Source organism: Prionailurus bengalensis, chromosome D3 (assembly GCF_016509475.1).
Source record: "Prionailurus bengalensis isolate Pbe53 chromosome D3, Fcat_Pben_1.1_paternal_pri, whole genome shotgun sequence".
Taxonomy (NCBI): Eukaryota; Metazoa; Chordata; class Mammalia; order Carnivora; family Felidae; genus Prionailurus; species Prionailurus bengalensis.
The window spans coordinates 35,466,163-35,488,404 of NC_057356.1; the positions used below are offsets into that span (position 1 = coordinate 35,466,163).

The 22,242-nt window shown below is 45.9% G+C and overlaps 1 protein-coding gene across 13 annotated transcripts in view; it reads right to left on the reverse strand.

Annotated features, from left to right (window-relative positions):
- Positions 1–22,242, reverse strand: part of MTCL1 (microtubule crosslinking factor 1) — a 130,680-nt gene that overhangs the window by 53,414 nt on the left and 55,024 nt on the right. For 7 of the 13 annotated variants that reach the window (XM_043558307.1, XM_043558308.1, XM_043558311.1 and 4 more), the window contains exons 4-5: positions 2,099–2,158; positions 845–922 (exon numbers count right to left, since the gene is read on the reverse strand). In XM_043558307.1, coding sequence (XP_043414242.1) covers positions 845–922; positions 2,099–2,158 — 138 coding nt within the window. The remainder of the gene's footprint in view (positions 1–844; positions 923–2,098; positions 2,159–22,242) is intronic. The other 6 variants (XM_043558304.1, XM_043558303.1, XM_043558309.1 and 3 more) reach the window with 2 other exon arrangements.

The following is a 22,242-nucleotide window of genomic DNA, read 5'->3' on the forward strand; positions in this document are numbered from 1 at the left end:
AAGAAGATTCTATGAGATACCCTAAGGAGGGTCTGATTGGTAGATTACCTGATTGATAAAGTATCCAAAAAAAAATCTTCTTGTTCCTTAAAGACAGAAACTACACACACACACACACACACACACACACACACACACAGACACACACACCCCAGGAATTCTAACACGATTAAAGCATGCTGCCATTTCTACCCAACGCCCATGCACTACCAGGCCTGCGACCGATGCCAAAGCAGTTTTCCAAAGAAAGACAATCTCTGAAGCCAAGGGAGTGTGTGTATTTAGCAAAAGGGTCAGACTTGCTCCCTCGGGTCCAGGCAGCTGGAGCTAGGCGCTGCGCCTGCCGGTTCCCATTGAGGGGGGGAGGGGGGAGCAGGGAGCTGGGCTTCACCTCTTCTGGGGGCACGGAGCCACTCCTTCTCATAAGATGGGGAATCACAGCCTCAGCTAGAGCAGCAGGAGGCTGGGTCCCCCCCCATCTTATCTCGTAACCATACACTTTCTAAGACTCTGCCAGCATTCTGGGGGAGGGGTCTAGGCTGAATCCTAAGCTGAAGGATATCAAGCTCTGGTTTCAAGAGATCATCAGATAGCTCCAGGAACGCAGTATGAGAGCAGAAGGTCCAGTCACGCTTTCCACACGACACAGGTCCTGTGGCAGGCAGAGAAGGCAAGCACGGGACGGAGGGGAAGACACACACGGGACCACCACCACCACCAGCAGCAGCAGCAGCTGGAAAGGCCTTGTCAAGCAACAAAAATATATCGCTCTGGGTATATATTCTTTGGCTTGCAAGTCTGACGTCTAGCCAGCACCCCAAGCGCTGACTACTCACGTTCCTACCTTGCGCCGGGGTGCCGGTTTCCTTTGAGTTTTGGCTGCAGACCTGCAGTTTCCAAGGCGCTCGGTTCCACCGCTCTGCTGGACAGAAACTCCTTTCTCAATGGTACCGCGGGCGGAGGGGGAACGTAACGCATTCCCAGTGCCCGGAATATTTCTCAGACACTCCTGAGAGGCAGTGACGGCCGTTCACAGCCTGGGTTACCCACAGGTGAAGGCAGTGCTATGTTCCGTAGCAGGGAAGCTGTTACCCTTTGAAGGGAGATCTTCCCTGCTCAAGAGCCAGGGAGCTGAAGCACACTCAAGGCCCGGGACACTCCAAGCCCCCAGCACAGGGACTGCAGATTTTACTTTCCCTGTTACTAGTGGATGCCAAAGTGAGGTCAGGGGAGGAGAGAGGGCAGGAGAGAAAGGTTAATCTTTGGCATTCCTGCTGTTCACACGGCCCAGTCCTCTGTGAAGGACATTCTGGGCATCAGTGAGTTTGGATAATGGCAAAACCAAAGGGGATCAAGAGTGGAGTTCACGGGGCAGGTCAACGGAGCTCTCAGTTACCCAGACTTCTTGAGTCTCTCTAATTACTACTTGCTCCGATCACTCGGGGAGCTGATGCCCCACGAATGCCTTTGTTCTCTCCAACACCTCATACTAGAGGCATTTCTTTTTTTCAAAAAAAGAAGGGAGGAATCCAGTAAAGCCTGTGTTGAGAAGCGCTCAGAAAATTCTGCCAGACACAAACCGTGTACAAAGAAAGGGCTACGTTTTTACCATCTTCTGGCGAGAACATCTCACTTTCAGTAAGGACAGTTTAAGATACTGTTCAGCTTACCCGTTAAACAACAACAACAAACAAAAAAGCCAATGTTCAAAACAATGCCTTATGAATGAACGAGCCAACACCTCACTAGCTGACCTATTTTACTGTGTGAATGACTGACGGCCAAAATACGTTTTACCAGTTGTGGATGCTGCCAGAGAGCCCTGAATTACACAAAATTATGTTTTGCACAGAGCCAGTCTGTTCTTGTCTTTCTTGAAGAAGTCACCAGCTTATCAGTGTGAGAAACAAAAAAGGAGGAGTTGGTGGTTTAGAAAGAACATTTTCACCCCATGGAGGTTTTGAGCAAGTCCAAATTTGTTGGCAGGTAACGTTTCTTTGAATATTTTAAAGGCAATGTTCTCACGCTTTTGAGACCATTCAAAATGAGGTGACAGCCCCTCGAGGAGGTGTAACATTAGAATGATACTTCTGCTTACCTGGTTCAAGGTTTTCTTTTCTTTGTACGTTTCCCGGCTGCCTCTTCTTTTCAGGGAACTCTGAAATAGATCCAAGGGACATTCTGTTACGGGGAGGTCACGTGCAGGAGCTGGACTAGGCACACGCCGTCCCCACGGGTAGGGGACACACACAATGGATGGAGGTCCTTTTTTTCCCACGGGAATCAAGGAACCACTCAGAGTCAATGTTTATTTACTTGTTTTTTAAATATTTATTTTTGAGAGAGAGTGCAAGCAGGGGAGGGGCAGAGAGAGAGGGAGACAGAATCCGAAGCAGGCTCCAGTCTTTATTTATTTCTGTAAATCTTTATTTATTTTTGAGAGACAGAGAGAGAGTGCGAGGCAAGGAGAAAGTGCAAGCAGGGGAGGGGCAGAGAGAGAGGGAGACAGAATCCGAAGCAGGCTCCAGGCTCCGAGCTGACAGCACAGAGCCCTGCGTGGGGCTCGAACTCACAGACAGTGAACTCATGACCTGAGCCGAAGTCGGAGGCTTAACCGACGGATCCACCCAGGCGCCCCTCAGAGTCACTGTTTAAATGCTGTAGAAGAAGCCTGGCAAGGTCTCTGAACCCTAATGATTGTGTTTGGAATATTCTTCAATTATTCCGTTTAATTAAAAAGGAAGGGTGGTTTGGACGATTTGTAACAGTGGGAAGGAGAGAGGAGAGAGGTAGGTAGTTTGGGAAATAGACACATGGTATTTCTGGAGCTGCCCTGCCTTCCTAATTAGGCTTTGTTGGGGCTAATATCAAAGTTAAACGCTGTTTCCTGAGTGCCTAAGGGTAAATGGCCAGATAACAAAGTGGTAGGAAGAGAAGGGTGGTGCAGGTTTATGGAGAACACCTAATCTAGGATGCAACAGTCTTCAGCCACAGCCCCCTCCAATTCATGATTAACCCTACATCTTTAAGGTCTTATAAGGCCATAACTTATTCATGTGAAGTGGCCTTGGCCGTGTCCTTCAGTGGGCTGGGTCCCTGCCTAGTTTCACATACAATGCAGTACACCTATGCCTGCTTTCGGCAAGATACGTGTCTGAAATACTAAAATAAAGTATGCTAAAATAAAGTATGAATACCGCAGGACTGGCGGGAAGAGCCAGAAACATCCTAGGGGGAGATAGAGGGATGTGAAACCTGAAAAGATGAATGGAATCCTGAGACAAGCCAGGAGAAGGCAGTTTGGAAAGCTAAAGACTTGGGGGCTTTCATTCAGACCCTGGTAAGCCTGCGACTGGGAAGGAGTCTCCCTGCCCTCCTTGAGGCGTGGACCTGGATGCTTGGATCATCTGGGAGTTCATCTCAAGGGTGCTCAGAGCCTCTTTGCTTCATCCCTTTGCTGCAACCCATCTGCCAAAATAGCCTAGGAAGGAGGCTCTCACACAAGTCACTTACATCACAGTCAGACCTACGGTAATGAACTCAGTTCTGTTTGCATTCAAAGTGCCCTCACTCACAGAACGCCAGGCAGTGCCCTTCACTGGATGAAATTTATCAAACAATTAAAATTCCAGCCCCTTAGCCTCTTAGGAGGCTGGAGGCCAGAGGCCTAAAGGGGGGGGGGGGGGAAGGTAATTGAGAGAAGGGTGAGAAAGTTACAGAATCAGCAGGGAGTGTGGGCACTCCCTGGTCAACCAAGGCGGATGTGTGGAAGCTTATTTCTAAATCCCAGCTGCAGAAGCAGCTTTACTTCCTTTAGCCTTTTTGGTAAAGGCAGGGTCAAACTACAAAGAGAACCAGCTTTCTCCAACAGGTTATGTGAAGCCCGTCTTAGGGCTTGAGATTTACCACCCATAGTATGTAGGCTTTCCAAGATTCTTCATGCTGAAGTGAAGAGTTTCTTTGATTTGAATGAGCTGAGCGAGATGAACACTTCTGGCGATTTACTACAGAGGAGAGTTCCAATAAAGAAGCAGGGAGAGAAACCATTCCCAAGGCTTCAATTTCTGGGATCTAATTCCAGGACCGAGGTCAGCGCGGTGAGCCCGTGGCTCTTCGAGTCACCCTGTACCACATCACCTTCTTCCTATGAGTGCAAAGCACATTCTGCACACAATGAAAGAAAAGTATCTGGAGGTGAGATGAAAGCTAGAAGTGGAGACAGAATAATTATGGTGTTGCATTTCAGTGGGGGAGGAAGGAGCACCTTCTGTGTGAGCCCTCCCGCGGGGAGGCAGCCAGTGGGGAGTCTGGACACAGATTCCTCCCACCAGCCTGATGGGTCTTTCCCCTCGCTGAGCCCTGAGTACAACTACCTGAGTCCCGTGATCCTTCTAGAGAATCATGGAACAGATGGGGGGCCATGGGATCCCCAACACGGATCCCAGTTAAAGGGAGAACTACAATGAAAAACAATGCAAAGATTAAAATTAACCAGAAATTGGCAGGACCTAGATGAAAGAAACCAAACAATTTTGGTGACAGATATAAAGGAATGCTTGATGCTGATGAGAAGACCCTATTTGATAGAGATGTCACATTTCTCCCACATCATTGTTTAGTACAATGGCGTTTTAACCAAATTCCTCTCTTTCCATATATTTACTGCAATGTGTATAAAAATATAATATACAAACATATATACACGAAAAGTATGAGTGTGTGTATATACACACGCATATGCACACACACACATATTCACACACACAAACACTACTGTGTATACGTGAAGGAGGTAAGAGTGGGAAAAGACTTGACAAAATGACTCAAAAATTCATCTAGAATAGGGGCTGGCAATCTAAAGCCCTCGGGATAAACCAACCCACAGTGTGTTTTGTAAATGAGTTTCACTGGAGCACAGCCTTGTTTATTACCTCTTCTCCTGCTTTGCGCTACAAAAGCAGAGCTGAGTAGCAGTGACAAACCATATGGCCTGCAGAACCTGCAACATTTACTATCTGGCCCTTTTCAGAGAGTGTGCTGACCTCTGACCTAGAAAAATACATTGGTAAAAACAGCCAAGAACACTGAAAAGGAAGAATAATGACAGTAAGTTTGCACCCTCAGATGTAGAAATACAATATAACGGTTTGGAGCTGGTACCAAAAGTCAGATGAACAAAACAAAACAGCTCAGAGCAAAACAGCTCAGAAATAAAGTTGAGAGTATATGAGATTTTGGAAGTTGATACAAGTAGCATTGTATTAATGTTTATTTTATCTTTTGAGAGAGAGACAGGGCACAAGTGGGGGAGGAGCAGAGGGAGAGGGAGACACAGAACCTGAAGCAGGCTCCAGGCTGTGAGCTGTCAGCACAGAGCCCCACGCGGGCCTTGAACCCATGAACCGTGTGATCGTGACCTGAGCCAAAGTCGGATGCTCAACCGCTCAACCGACTGAGCCACCCAGGCGCCCAGATACGGGTAGCATTTTAAAAGTGGGTGAAAGAACAGGCTACTTAGTATATGTTGGAAGAACAGCTGGCTAACACAGGGGGAAAAATCAACACCATGTATCAAAAAAAAAAATTGCAGATGAGTTAAATATCTAGATGTACGAATTCATAAAGGAACTAGGAAGAAAAGAGATGAATTTCTGTTTGTTTTGGGAGTATATCCTTTATACACAAAAGCCAAAACATCCAAGGAAAAGACTGAGTGGATTGGTAAGATATAAAATGTTTATATATCAAAAGAAACCATTTACAGTATTAAAAAGCAAGTGGCAAAATGGGGGAAAAAAAGATGTTTCTAGCACAAGGCAGACAAAAGACAAAATTTTGTAAGAATGGAAAACCACTTTAATTAAAAAAAATAAGTGGCCAACAAACACATGATTACTAGCAATTGAAATAAAGTACCATTTTTTTCACGTAGAGGCTTACAGACCAAAAGACGTATGACCGCCCCCCCCCCGCCCCAGTGTTAGCAAGGGTCCACAGAGGAAGGCACTTCATCCAGATCGGTGAGAGTGGGGACTCCCCAGCATGTCAGGTGGGCAACTCAGCCTGGTAAATGGACACACTGTGACCCAGGGATTCCACCTCTGAAAGTGACTAAGTGACGAAGTCCTGATGACTAAGTCCCTCACTCACCCAGCATGAATCCAGTATCTACTATGTTGCCTTGTCTGGGCAGCAGGGTAACAAGACTTTTTTTTTTTTTTTCCTTAAGTTTATTTATTTTGAGAGAGGGAGAGAGACAGGGAGAGAGCTTGAGGGAGGAGCAGAGAGAGAGAGAGAATCCCAAGCAGGCTCTGCACAAACAGTGCAGAGCCTGACGCAGGGCTTGAACCCACAAACCATGAGATCATGACCTGAGCCTAAATCAAGAGTTGGACGCTTAACCGACTGAGCCACCCAGGTGCCCCACAAGTGTTTGTTTTTAAGGAGCTTACATGAGAGTGTGAGGAGTCAGACGATAAGAAAGTAAACAAGAACAAAACAATTTCTAAGGAAATTGGTCTAAGGAAACATGCAGAGATACGTGGGAAGGTTTATGGGTAAGAATGCTTATCACACTACCCTTGAAAACAGCAAATGAATGCTGCGGAGGGTATTAAAATGATGTTCTTGAGGGGCACCTGGGTGGCTCAGTCGGTTAAGCGTCCGACTTCAGCCAGGTCACAATCTCGCCGTCTGTGAGTTCGAGCCCCGCGTCAGGCTCTGGGCTGATGGCTCAGAGCCTGGAACCTGTTTCCGATTCTGTGTCTCCCTCTCTCTCTGCCCTTCCCCCATTCATGCTCTGTCTCTCTCTGTCCCAAAAATAAATAAACGTTGAAAAAAAAATTTAAAAAAAAATGATGTTTTTGAAGAAAAAGAGGAAACATGATGCATTAAAAGAAAAAACGCAGGTTACAAACAGCATGTATTTTGTGATTTCAATTTACATCTAATAAAATATAAATATACGTATGTATTACATATGTATGTTAGAAACGCAGACTGGAGAAGCATATATCTCATGTTAAACAGCCTTCATCGTCAGGTGACAGAATTCTGAGGGATACTAATTTTCTTTTCTTGTGGCTTTTTATAGTCTCCAAATTACTTATGGTGAGTATTATTTCCTTCATAATTAACAAGAAAAACCCAGGAAATTATTAAAGAGGTCAGAGAAAAGAGGCTGTCACCGATCTCCGATGTAGGATTACAGTGGTGCCTCATCAGACGTTATTTGCCAGCTTCCTGGATCTCTCTTTGTATGCTGACATTTTTTTTATTAGCCTGATGTTTCAGGTATAACACACACACACACACACACACACACACACACACACACACGTGTGTATAACCTGTATGTACATTGGCTAAAAAGACCAGGAAACCTCCTGAGGAGTCAGGGAACTGGTCAGGCACCCCATTGCACTGCAGGTTACTGGCATATGGCTCCCTCACAAGCTGTCATGCAGTCACCAGGGCCTCGGCCTGGGGTACAGTGTCCTCCTGGGCTCACTGCTGTGAGTCTCAACCAGGGCTGAGGGCTAAGTGCTTTGTATATTGGCCAAGAGACCCTAGGTATAGAATGATATCTGTGGACATTATTCATGGCCAGTGCATTCCTCTAGATGACTCAGAGATCCAGTGGAGAATCTCTTCCAAGAAACCATAAGGAAAAGAGGAAAATGTTGCCCATCAAATAAACTGAGCCCAGAATGGGGGACCTGCCTGCTGATTCATTCTACTCTTTCTTTTTAGTCTGGCCAACTGCCAGCAAATCAACTCTCAATTCCTACTGAAAAGGAAAAAAATCTGAGTTTCTAACTCCAAATTGAAATCCATCTAAGCCTGATGCATTTGCTGAGTATTGAAAATGATTAAATAAAATATGAAGTTAGGCAACTGCTTAATGCTTCCTATTTTAAGTTAGCCAGTTGCTTCCAGGCAATTTTGGAAAAAAAGAACAAGCTCTCAATTGCTAAAATGTTTCAGAGACAGACTTTGGGCTTCAAATTTAGATTGGTAACAAAATGGAGACAAAAATTCGGATGCTGTGAATTTTGACCCAGGATGGGAAAGAGGGGACAGATGAAGGCAGCTGACTTTCAGAATTCTTACAGATCCTTCATTATTTAGAAAGTTGTCTGGGTTTTTTGGGCTGATTTACAGCACACATGGTTTTAAAATCAGAGTAAGATGGGGCGCCTGGGTGGCTCAGTCAGTTAAGCGTCCGACTTCGGCTCAGGTCATGATCTCGCGGTCCGTGAGTTCGAGCCCCGCGTCAGGCTCTGTGCTGACAGCTCAGAGCCTGGAGCCTGTTTCCGATTCTGTGTCTCCCTCTCTCTCTGACCCTCCCCGCTCATGCTCTGTCTGTCTCTGTCTCAAAAATAAATAAACGTTAAAAAATTAAAAAAAAAATCAGAATAAGAAAATGAAGATGCATACACCTTATTTCTTTTCAGGAGGAAGTTACCAGGATTCTTTCACCCACATTAAAGTCCTCATTTAAGTGTTAGGAGATGGGAAAGATGAGTTACTAGCTTCTCCTTTGGCCAGAAGCACCAGGTCCGCGCTGGTGGATACTTTTTTACTTTTCCTACTCTCCACTTGCCCCTTAGACGGCCCCCCACCCCGTGACTCCCACCTCAGGGAGACTGGCTCCTGTCACACCATGGAACCACGGTACTCAGCCGAAGTCTGTGGCACCACCCTTACACGGCAGGGCCCTGGAAACACAGCTCCCCTGCCTTCACATCCCCCTTGGCCACAACTGGAAGGAAACCCTTCCTCCTTGGCTCTCTTTGGAAGAATAATGGTGATATTAACAATTACCGTTTGTTAGGCATATGCTCATGTCAAAGGCAATGCTAAACTCTTTCTTTCAGCATCTGATGTAAGCTCATCCTCACGAAAGCCTTGAGAGGATACACGGTTATCACTGATTAACAGATGAGAAAACACAGTCAGAAGTTAGGTGACGTTTCAAGGTGCCCCAAACTCAGAGATGGGGCTCCAACCTGGCCCTGAGTCCACCCCCCTCGTTCACAGTCACAGCACTGAGACCCTAGGAGCTGCCTTCTGGGCCTCTGACAGCTCAATCTCCCAATTTGTGCTGCTTTCCTTTCTATTTTCTTGAGATTTTTGAGCCCCAAACTGCTGACTCTTCTTGCACAAAGAGTCTCTCCCTTTTTAGCAAAAGAGCACAAAGAACTATTACCGGAATGGTTGCAAATTGCTATGCTCACGAGGTACTTCATGGCCATGAAATATGTGTTGGCACTGGTAATTTCTGAGGATCTGAGGCTGCAGACGGCACGGGTCCTTATATGGAAAAGGCAGAAACTATTATCAGAGGACAAAATACCACAAAGTAAATGAGGAGAAGAGGAAAATATATTGAGATGCTTTGGCCGAAGAGAAATCCAGCCATTAAAGTCAGAGCTGGTTGGGATCCCCGCACCCAAGGGGAAGAGGAGGAAGGCCAAGGGGACAACAGCCCAGCCACAGGCCACACCGTCCAGGCTACGAGGCCCACCTGGGAGGGACAGAGACCGCCCGCACACCCAGGCTACCAAACGCACTTTCTCCTGGGAAGAGAATGTGGCAACACAAATGACAGGCTGCTGCTGTTGCACGTTTGGGACACATGACACGCATTTGCTTTGCAAATACGATGCATTTTAAACCTTAGAGACATTTATCTTGAGTCCTGGTAATTGGAAAATGGTGGCTAAAACATACAACACAGTAGTCTCAGACAAACACCACAAAATAAAAAGGGAAGAAGATAATGCAACAGTGTACATTATCATTAACATGTAAACCAAAAAATGGAAAATCATGGCCAGCGTAAGACCAAGATTGATGCCTGCACAAGAAATAAAGTATCCTTCCCCAAAATTATAGGAATCCTGACTTACAGTGTGCACATACACCCAGGCACTCAGCAACAACCAAACAGGACGTGAAATACCGAATTGGAGTCTACATTTCAGAAGCTTCTACCGACTCACTTAGTAGGTGACAAATAAATGGCTCTTGGGCACTCATAACAGTTGAAAATCTATAAAAACGTATGTTGTTTGCCAATCAGAACCGAAGATAAGGTTTGCGTCTTATAAATACTAATCTGTTCCTGGCTCCCACTGGTCTGGAAAAAATATACTTAGTCCACTGAGAGAGGCAAATTATTTCCCAGTTTAACAAAAGAATACAAAAAAGTGAGAAGTACTTTGAAAAACAAAACAAAGCCAGGGTGCCTGGCTGGTTTGGCCTTTAGAGCATGTGACTCTTGATCTTGGGGTCCTAAGTGTGAGCCCCACACTGAGGCTCATAAAGCTTTCATAGAGCTTACTTAATAAAAAAGGCCAAAAAATAAATACATATATACAAATCAATGATAATGTTGCCCCTTTTTGGAGAAAATTAATCACTCATTTTTTTTCAGGAGCATGTAACATAAGAAAATATTTAGGACTTTGTTTATCTTTCAAACAAAAGAGCACATGAATAAAGTTCTGAGTTACTTGTGATACTATTTCCTAATCATCAGCCATAAAACCCTTTGGATCTTCTAAATGGACTCTGAGTATTGTTCTAATAATAAAGTGTGCGATTATACTATTAAAATTTAGGCACACATTTGTCAAAACTCAGTGACTATAAACTTAAGATCTGTGCATTTCAATACACATAAATTACTGCAAAGTATAAGTAAAAATTAAGTTCTAGTTAACAATGTACATTTAAGGAAAGTGAATTGGTGCCTCCATTTTCAAATATGTAAAAAAAAAATAAGAGGGGTTAACAGATTAAATCGATGGGTAAACAGATATAGGATAAATCAAATATAGTAAAATGTTAATACAGAATTTACATGGTGAGTATACAGGCGTTCACTATAAAATTGTTGAAGCTTTACTGTATGTTTGAAACTTTTCGTAGTGTTGGAAAGAAAAAAACATTCTGCGCATACATTTCCAATTTCACTGAAAACAAGTTAATACGATATTGGCTAGCCATGAAAATTTATGGTCACTAAAAATTTTTCATGACGTGAGAAATGTTTCATAAAATGCCAATTGAGCTGCAGGATAAAAAAAACAAATTTAATATCTCACCACGATTACTTTTGTCTTTGACATATTTAGAAGCAAATACACTAAAATGCTAATAGGTCTTAGCAATGGGCAGCAGCATCATGGGTGACTTTGTGTTTTTCCTTACAGGTTTTTTTTTATTTCCCTGTAACATTCAAAATTCATATATATTATGTTTTTCAAATCAGAAAAGTTATATTTTAAGGATAAGAGAACTGACCCATAATACAAACACAAATCGGAAAAGTTATATTTTAAGGATAAGAGAATTGACCCCTAATACAAACACACCCACTAAACCTGTGTTGATTTGGCTGGGCTCCCCCTTCGGATGTACCTTTGGCCCTCAAGTGAGAAAGAAAAGAAATTAAGCTAAGGGATTAGCTCCCAGGCAGGATTAGCTGTGTCCTGCTGGAGATCATCAAATAGATTTTCACACAGAGGACAAAGGAGGGCCTAATGGACATCTGGGGACAGCAAATGAATCTGAGATTCTAATCACCTTCCCCAGCTGAAGGCTTCCTCTTGGAGAGGCTCCCCGACCAGGCGGAGGCTGACCTGCTGACCCACGTCTGTCCTGGAGCCCTGTTATCTGAGGAGCTCGGCTCCATTAATCATCCGCCAAAGGCTCTGAAATCTCAAAAGCATCCCTGGGCTGGCATTCTGCACGAAGCCAATCCTGTCCCGTTGGTTAAATCATCTGCAATTCTCATCTCCAAACCAGAGCAATTTGGATTTCCACCTCTAACACCAAGGCACGGTCTTGAGTGACTTAAGGGGAGAGTGGAGATGCCTGCCCCACAATTTCATGACTTCTATGGAGCCGAAGCTCTCTCCGTTCCCTGTTAGCCTGCACCACCATTCAGGGGACTGCAGAAGATTCAGTCAGGCGACAGTAAGTGAGCTGCAGGGTGGGGGCAGGATGCCACTTGCTTTTGCAGCAGGAGAAATCCCTAGGGCCCCAGGAGCTGTGGGGACACTGTTGGAAGGCGCAGGCCAGCCCTGCTTTCTGAGGTGGGCCAGCCAGTAAGCACACGGAAAGAAACACGCTTCCAACAGGATGTAATCTGGGAGGAACGTCACAGCAGGAATACTGGCCCTGGGCTAAGGACTGGCACAGAGCAGAGCAGAGGGCAGGCCCTGGGCAGCACAGCCCTGGGTTCAGGTGAGTCACGCTTTCATCATCTGTGGTGCTGTCATCTGTAAACACACGGGAAAGAAGCTTGACGCCCAAACCATGGGTATTTCTGCTAGCATATCACGTGGATGAGACAGAACACCTGCAAAGGCCCCGCTTCAGTCCACCGGGCCCCAGGCTCTGACAGGGACGGTGGCCGTGTCACAGAGCCCGAGGACAGAATGGGCTGTTATGTGGACTCGTAACAGCATTTTGTTCAGATGGCTCCTCCCGGGGCCGTATATAAATCCATTTGCACAGTCAAGCCAGATCCTAATGGCTTCTGAGTCGACAGAGGACAAGAGGGTTACTCAGGAAGCACCGTCTGCCTGCAAGCTTGTCCTGCCTCCTGCTCTGATGCAGCTGCAGGGCCACTGCCTGCTGGGGACATCACTCATCTCTGACAAGCCTGAGGGCCTGCTCCTGACCCCTGCCTGTCCCGGGATAAGAGCAGATCTCCCTGGTCTCTCCAACCTTCAGATCCTCTGATTTCTCCTGTTCAGCAAAATCACTCCCACCGACAGCAGCCTGGGCTGGGAAGAGCGTGGAGGAGGAAGGGACATCACATGTGCCCACAGCACATGCCCACAGCACATGCCCACCTTACTGCTCACACTCTCCAGGATGGACAGCAGGAATGGTGGTACCTCACTTCCCAGAGGAAAGTGATGCTGGCAAAGGCTACCTGATGCGCCCAAGGCTGTAGGGCGAGGAGGCTATGCCTCACTTTGGGGTGTTCTCTCTGAAGCGCACAGATGAGGCCACTGACGGCTCAGCGACTTGGGGCTTTGCCCAAAAGCCATCTGTTCAGATGTCTCTGGCCCTCTGGGGGCACCACAGCAAGTTCGTGCACTTGGTGTCGCAGCACCAAGTTTCCACCCACCTTACGCCTCCAAACCTTCTGCAGGTTTCCAGAAGGAAAGCCGCGGTGAAGCGCCGGCCCCTCTACTCCCGCCTTCTGTGCTCCTGCCTTGGCTCGGGGACACATGCTTGGCCAATGCTGCACATCTACCTGGGGCGCCACAGCGCTTCAGAAAACCAGCTGACGTCCACAGAAAGACCAAGTAGCCTGCAAATGGGAAAATGCTGGTGGAAAGGCCTTTTCTCATCCCAGCGGACGTCCACTAACTTTTTCTGCGCGCCACACAGCTCACGCTTCTGCAGGGCTTTGGTCACACGTCTCTCTACTCCACCATTTCACCCTGACTCTCCTTGTAGAGACTTTATGTCTTCCTTTTATCGCCTGGAGTACTCGCACCTGAGAGATCTCAGAGTTGAGTGTGCAATTTCAATTGGTTTTAAAAAGCTTTCATAGTTCGGCTTTAAGAGAAACTTCGAGGGGTGCCTGGGTAGCTCAGTCGGTCAAGCGACGGACTTTGGCTCAGGTCATGATCTCACAGCTTGTGGGTTTGAGCCCCTCATCGGGTTCTGTGCTGGCAGCTCAGAGCCTGGAGCCTGCTTCGGATTCTGTGTCTCCCTCTCTCTCTGCCCCTCCCCTGCTTGGGCTCTCTCTCTCTCAAAAATAAATAAACATTAAAACATTTTAAAGGAATAAGAGAAACTTTGAAAATTCACATAAGACTTTTGTGTTCCAAAATTGGTCCACACCTTCGTGAATTTTTAGTTTTCCAGCAAGCATGTGAAAACACGTATGTTATGTGTGTAAAAGGAAAGGTGAGTTAAGCATGGGCATTCATGGACAAATCTAGGTGCATCACTCATAGACTGTGACCCTGTACTCGTTTCTTGAGCTCTTGGTACCTCAACTTCCCTATTTAAAAGCGGTAATAATATTAATACCTATTTTATATAAAGGTTTCTCGTAAGGACTACGTGAAACAACATGCTTAGTAAGTGACAACCGTGAAAAACAAACATTAGCTAAACCCCTATGATTCTTTTCTTGACCAATATTTTCAATGGCTAATCATCTTTTTTTTCCCCCAGAGTAGAGAGTAAAAGCCATTATTACTCACTCCAGCTTTCTTCTGTCTGCAGGAGCAAGCCAATGTTCGCAAAACTGTCTTTTTCACTTTACATGAGAAATGTGCTTGAAGTGTGAACTTTTTCAACGTGTGTGCTTTCTGTATATTCTTTTTTTGCATGTGTAATGGAAATTGGATATCTCAGAACTTTAAATTCTATCACAGGTCACATAAAATCTGTTGTGAAATATCTTGCTATTGTCCGTTACCAAGTCACAGAGGAAATTTTAACTGAAAAAGAAATTCTCTCTGGGGGCGCCTGGGTGGCTCAGGTGGTTCAGCATCCAACTCTTGATTTAGGCTCGGGTGATGATCCCAGGGGTGTGGGATCGAGCCCCCATGTCAGGCTCCGTGCTGAACTGAGTATGGTGCCTGCTTAAGATTCTCTCTCTCTCTAAAGTAGAAGAGGGTGAAGAAGAAGAAGAAGAAGAAGAAGAAGAAGGGAAGAAATTCTCTCTCCCATGGAGTGGACGTTACTTCTATCATTTCAGGGAGGTGAGTAGGTCAGATTTTCCACAGTGCACTTACGCACGCCAAGAGACACTGGCAAAGGTACATAGGATGAGTCGAACCATGAGGAGAAAAGTGAGGACACCTGCTCTCCCTCACCGTCACATCCTATCAGAGACTCCGTCTCAAAGGGAGGCCTCCTTTTTGTTGACTGACAAGGTTTTTCACTGACATATTAACACAAAGTGAATAATAAGGTTGAGGGAGATCAGCTGAGCCGAGGGACAAGTGACAGCACGAAGCAGGGGACAGGGAAGTAAAGAGAAAAAGGATTATGAAAGCTCTGCCACACGACAGCTTCTGTCTGTGGTTTCAGACGGAAACCGAGAAGCGCCTAGAGTGTGAAATGAAATGTTCTGGAAAGACCTCCTTGTTGGTCATGGCATCAGCCAGATAGATGCGCAAATACAGAAATCTCATCTGGATATAAACAGACATCCAGTTGGGAAAAAATGAGAAAAGAGAGATTGTGCACTTTCCAGGCCCTCAGGGCAGGTCGGACCCCCGTGTCCTGCTCTGGCCCCATGTGGGAGTCCTGCTGGCCTGCCGCCTGTCTGTGCTGCGAGGGGCCCTCCCCCTGGTGTGGTTCTTTTCTTGGACGCTGTCTCCCTCCTTCTTATTTCTAACCCCCCGATAATGTCTGGGTTTCGGTTCTCTGTTTTCTTCCACAAAACTGAAAACGGACACAAGGCCTGGTCACAAGATCTCCTTCACTCTGGGCAGATATTGTACATGTTGTTAAAAATTGGGACGTTTTGAATAGGCCTAATTGTGAACTCACATTCTAGGGTAGAGATGTTCTTCGTGCAGTTAGCAGGTTATTTCAGGCTACATAGAATGTAGAAGGCCCTAGCTACAAAAAAATAATTAAGAATCACACTGATAAGGAGGAGAAAGTATACACGGAGACTGAATTCTAAGGGAGCACAGGAGCAGTGACAGCGGTGACAGGCGGGCGTAGACACAGCCTGTAAAGCCCCGCGGTGGGACAGGCTTTCCGTGCACATCCCGCTTAACCTCCTGTGTCATCTGTTTCATGCATGGTCATCTCCACTTTTCACCTGTCTTGAGAGCCTCAGACCTTGTGTCTGTTACTCACGCATAAGTGGTGATACCAAGTGGTATTCTTCTCCCATACCCTGTACCCCATCTGCTGATACCTTCTCATTCCTCCATCTCGGCTGCCAGTATTGCTCTAGTCTTCGTCCCTGCGGGGGGTTCGGGCAGCCCCCGTATCTGTCAAGAACAGAAGCCGCGCGTTTTCATCCACCCCTCTTCTCTCCTTACCCCACAACTGTAACATCCCATCCATTGCACATAATCTCTGATATTTGTCCTTCTCTCCTGCAGCTAAGAGAAGACTAGATCACCTTGGCCATTCTGTAGGCAGTCTCCTTGGTGGTGATGCCCCCCTCTTAAGCCATGCTCAACTAGTTAGAAATGTTTTCTTGGGCTGGGGGGGCACAGCAGTATTTCCATCTTGTTTACACTTGTGCATTTGCCAGGTGGCTGCCTCGGGGGAGGGGACCACATGCTTTGTGTCTGCAGCCGCCACAGGCACGAGGGCAGATCTAACTACCAACATTACACAACACAGCACCAGAGATGCTGTTCAGGCAGCAAATGGGCGTCATTCACTGATGTGGCCTTACCCTTTCTCTTTGAACATCTCAGCCTACAGACAGGTACCTTTTAAAAACACTAATTATCACGGATGTAAATGGATATTTGCACAGTAATGTTTACTGCATCATTATTCCCAACGGCCAAGAGATGCAAACGATCCAGGAGCTGAATGGATAAACAAAATATGCTATGATCCCACCATGGAATATTAATCAGCCACAAAAAGAAAGGACATTTGTGTGATACGTGGATGAGTCTTGGAAACAGGGTCGGTGAAATAAGCCAGATGAAAGAAAAAGGAAAAATATTGCGTGATTCCACTTATGTGGGATCCCTAGATTATAGGCAAATTCGTAGACAGAAAGCAGAATAAAGGTTACCAGGGGCTCGGTGAGGAGGGAACGAGGAGTTACGGCTTACTGGATGCAGAGTTTCCGTTTGGGATGATGGAAAGTTCTGGAAATAATGGTGACAGTTGTATAACATTGTGGATGTCTCTAATGGCACAATTATACACTTAATAAGAATAAAAATGGTAAATTTTACATTATGTATATTTCAGCACAGTAAACATATATGTATCTGTACCTAAAATGGTCTAAGAGCCATTAACAAAGCACTCCAAATAAACCTCTATGGATTGTTATAGCTTATACTTCGATGTCACTATAAGATCCCATGATTTATCTCACTTTCCATGTGTACAATACTATAGATTCTCCCTCTCCTTTTATGGCCAAGAAGCTAAGATTCACTAGTACTGTTTTTAATCTGTAAAATACACATTCAGATGGATTCAAACTGTTTATAAATGTTTTGAAGGCAGCTTTTAAACAGTGACCAAAGCTTTAGCAAGTTGTTTTCTCAAGAGGCCTTGCTTTTTTTTTTTTTTTTTTTTTTTTTTTTTTTTTTTTTAGCAATGGCACATTTAAAAACTTTATTATATCACCAAAGGTAATTTTTCCTCTATTGGCATTTTAAGTCCATACATTTCAACCAACTATTACATGCATGTTCACTTCATAAGAAATACAGGACTTAACTTCTCTGCAATCACAACTTATTTGTGGGGGAAAAAATCTAAAATTTACCAGAATATTTGGATTTTTTTTTTTCATAGAGATAGAAAATCTTAAAACTTGTTGGAAGCGACGCAGGAGTACCTTCCACAATACTTTATGTCTGTTTTCTGCATATACACTCAGAAAAACATTGCTTCTTGTGGAAACGTGGGAGGAAAAAGGAACGGAAGGAGAAAGCCGTTGGAAAGACTGGAGGTAAGACCGAGGGATGAGACCAGGGAAAAGGGCAAGCATTATGTTCTGTTCCTAGATAAGAGTTCTAGCTGAACAGTTTCCTCATCAGCCCCTGTGTCAACTGAGAGGTCAGGACCCTGACGCTTGCTTTCTGGTGGGTCAGCAGGGCGACAAAACACCCCACAAAGGATTGCCAACCACCGCGTCAGGTAGGTTAGCAGACATGCTGGCTTGATTCTGTATCTAACAACTTGTTCCAAGATAGCCAAACACCTTATATTCGAGATCTGTCCTCCTCACAACGCCTCAGTGGGGTCGGTGGTCTTATGTGCATTTTGTAGGTGAGGGAGAGAAAGTAATTCACCTGCCCCCACAGGTGGGACTTGAACCCAGTCTCTCCACAGAGCTGAGCTGCCTCTCTGCTGAGGGGGCTAGGGAGGGGAGGGGTCGGAGACCCTGGCAGGCAGCTCCCCTCCCTGCTGACTGTGCTCACATTCCAGGTGGACTTGTGAGGTTGGCCCACGTCCCAGAAGAGAATGTGACAAAAAATAGTGCTGTGCCTGTGATAGTTTGGGGGCCCCAAAGGGGGCGAGGTGGGGGCTAAGCACCCCTTGCCCCACCAGAGTCGCTTCATGTTTATCTGTCCTTCATCATGGGAGCCGAGCTGGCCTCTGAGGACTCAGGGCCCCTACAAGCTCAAGCCCATCAGGGCCCCCTACAGAAGTTGGAACCCCAAAGACCTTCCTGTCAATCGGGACACCCACAGCTCCCCACTGTGTCTCCCACTGCTCCCTCCTCATGCCAGGGCACCCTGCAAGACACGGCTCTAGGGTTCTCTGGGTTACTGGTGGGCACAGAAAACCTATTAGAATAACAGTTTCTCATTTATGGACACTACTCTCCTCTAGAAATTTAGGCCAGTTACCAGCTTCTCTAAACACCATGGGTTTGAGAGGACAGCCTTCTTTTAAGGATCTCACCACGGTGTTCTGCTTTTTAAACCTCCTGCCTTTCCAGGAAACCGCTTCCACATTGTGACAGATGAGAACCTCTCAAACTGCCCCCCCCCCCCCGATCAGAAGGGTCGCAGAGGGTCCTGGGGGTGGGGGAAGCGGTCTCATATGCACTAAGGGCACAGAAAGAACCCATCCTCCTGTGCGTTCTTGGCTGCATGGAAGAAATCATAAGCGACTCGTGAACCTCAGGGAGTGTGTGTTCCAGCAATCCGTGGGGTCAACAGTATTCTTTCAGCATTCCTCCTGTGCCGCCAGAGACCAGAGAGGGCCTGTGGATGGGGACAAGTACCGAGCTCCAGGAAGAATCCTGAAAACATCACAATTTTTTTTCTGCCTGGAGGAGAAGCAGCATTGTCTTTTAGCCCTTTTACCACACAGATGAGCTTTACAGAGCGGGCGCTCAGCAGCCTGTCAGGAGGAGTTTAAAAGCACTCGATGTAATACGTGTGTGTGATCTACTTAAGTCTTTCCACTCAAAGTCAATTCTCCTCCCAGACGGATCACAAATGCAGAATTACAAAACAGTAACAGCGCCCCTTAATACACTCTCCAGACCTCTCGGCCTTTTATTCTCCTGTTCCTCCGTTATTACTATCCTGGACTGGTATTCTGGAGGAGGCATTTCAACTGTATTTCACTGCCTGCAGCAAGTGGAGAAAAAGAGGAATCTACAATGTTGGTATATTCAGCCCTCTTCATCTCCGTTTTGAAAACCCTGCATCTGGTTCCCCGGGCTATCAGCACAATCTGCAATAATTGTTTTGTCTCTTTGCGTCACTTAAGATTGTCTACCTGTTATGTGATCACAAACACCTAATAACCAAGAATTTACAATTCATGCAGGTCCCTGGCTCCCGAGAGATGAAAGCGTGCCCAATACAAAATAGGCATCCACAATTTGCAGAAAAACTTCCACTGCGCAAAGTAACCCAATCGTAGCTCAAGTAAGACCGGACTTCTACAGATTTAGCAAGTCTTAGGAGTTTAACTAGCATCTTAAGGCAGAGTGCCAAGCTCATCACAGATGAGATTAATCAACCTGAAAAACGTGTCCACTGTCTTTAGCTCAAATCGTACAGATGAAGAAAAACCCAGGTGATGGGCACCGCTGTAATCTACGGAAAAAAGAAAACGTCATGTGAAATTATCTTCACCTAGAAAATGTAAAGTGAGCCACGGTTAGGTAACTGGGAAAATCTCTCTGGTGTTTTCTGGCATCACTCTTGAGGGAAGGCTTAGCAGAGTGGGTGCCACCATGCAAATTATGAGTCACCACTGAAAAGACTTCCTTTTACCTTTCTTGGATGAAAAGCTGACGAACCAGTCTTTACACCCTTGTTTAGCCAATTCCATAGTTATAAAACCAGTTCAAAAAAGAACATCTCTATCAAACGAACAGGTGCATTTTATTAATAACACTAAAACCATAAAAGTAGAAAATGACAGTATTTAATACAACAAAAACACATTCCTTTTAAAGAACTATGGCACTTTATCAGACTGCCTGTATTAGAAGACAGTATTCCACTGAGCTATTGTGATATATAAGAAGTCTATATTTGATCTTCATTGGTATTTGGTCTTTCTTGGAATTTCCTAAATGATTAGAGCAATAAAGATGGTCTTGACATTCATAATAAACCCCTGTCAACCTGAGTTGGTGTTAATGAGGTGACTTTTGGAAAGCTCCTAGATCACCTAAGGATGGGGGCCGATCACTAGAAGAACCACCTAGATAATCGGAGAACTTTCGGTCCCATCACCAGCCCTTCAGGAAGGAGAGAGGGCTGGAGACGGCCAGTGATGGAATCAACCATGCCTACATAATGAAGCCTCTGTAAAAACCCAAAAGGATGGGGTTTGGAAGGCTTCCACGTGGGTGAACATGCGGACAGAGCATGGATGCTCCTTGTCCCCCCATGTACCTCGCCATTCATAAAGTATGTGTGATCTAGTAAGTAAGAGATTTCCCTGAGTCCTGTGAGCCGTTCTGGCAAACTAATCACACCTAAGGAGGTCGTCGGTGGAAGCTCTGCTCTATTGAGGGATGGTCACAAGCACAGGTGGCAACTTTGACTTGCAACTGGCGTCTAAAGGGGGCAGAGGGCAGTCTCGTGGGACCGTAGGACCGGATGTGTTCTCCAGGTAGACAGTTGGAGCTGAGTCAGTTGCTTGGTGGTATGGGAAAAAAAAACCCACATGTCCGAACTGGTATCAGAATCAGAGCCTCACAAACCGCTTCAAAAATGCCAACAACCTCTTTTCACTCGATGTGTGTCTCCAAACATACCTCTGTGTTCTGCAATGTTTCCTGGGTTGGAACCTGAAGGCCTAACTGTTTCCCGTCACACGCCCTCGGGACTTCCAAGATCCTCCATGGGCAGTACCGCACTTCACCTGTTCCCAGGTGTCCCTGTTCCCTGGCCTTCTCTAGGTTTGTTACTGACCTGTATTTCCTGTGAATCACTTGCTACAAAGTCTACTGGGGGTTTTTACTGGTCACTGGGACACACATCTTTACTCTTACGGTGCCCGTTGGCTATTGGGGCATCCTCAGGGAGAGAGTCCCGGGGACATGAAAGGTTTCCAGGGACATAAAACTTTCCCTGTAGAAGGGAAAACTTCAAACAGTAAATAAGTGGAGTTAACCATTATGGGTGATCATGAGGTTCTAGACTCCCGGAAGTTTGGAGTCTAGTAGGAGAGCACGGAGAGGGCCCACAGGCCTCAGGAGTGGGAAAGCTAGCATTTCTAATTCACAGTTACTCTTTTAGAAAACATATCGTACTTGTCCTGCCTTCTTAAATGAAACTTACAGAATACAGGCCAACCTTGTCCTCCTATCTGGGGCTCTGTTACCAACTTTTGTGGGGACCCCGCCGTGGGTTCTCTGGCTGACTATACCCTAAGGCCAACACCATCCCCTCAATTATTAGGGCGTCAGTGGAGCCTTTCGTTCACCCCGCTCCGGCCTGTCCCTGCGGGTGTCAAATCAGCTGGGGGCTGGGGTACTGACCTCGGCCATTACAAGCAGTGGGAAATCCAGCTAATATCAGGACGAAGGGCTCCAAGAGGAGAGCTTGCCCACTAAATGTATCCCTTGGCATTCCAACAGCTCCTTTGGGGCTTCAGGGCCTTTCCTTTTCTTTCTTTTTTTTTTTTAAAGCACTCTGGGATTTGTGACCATGTTCCAGATGTGTAAAGCTGACAGCACCTGAATTTCAGATAAAGAAATTCTCATCATTCACAGTTTATCTTTTCTCCCTCTCCTGTTGTCTCTGAATGTTTCTTTTCTCCAAAAAGTTTGCCTGTGTCCTTCTGTATTGCTGACACTCTACAGAATGAGAATCCTCAATCTCTTGCCGTTGATATATACAATTCTTTTTCATGGCAAGTTACAGCTGAAATCTCAGTGTTCCCTAATGGAACTGTGACAAGGGCCAGAAGTCACCAAACTGCCTTACGACCTCCCGAAAGCCTGGTGACCCTACAAAAGGGACCACAGCACTCAGGTGCTAAAGCCTGAGCATCCCACCCCCCGGGACAGAGCTGTCTGCTCTCGCTCCTTGCCTGCTCATT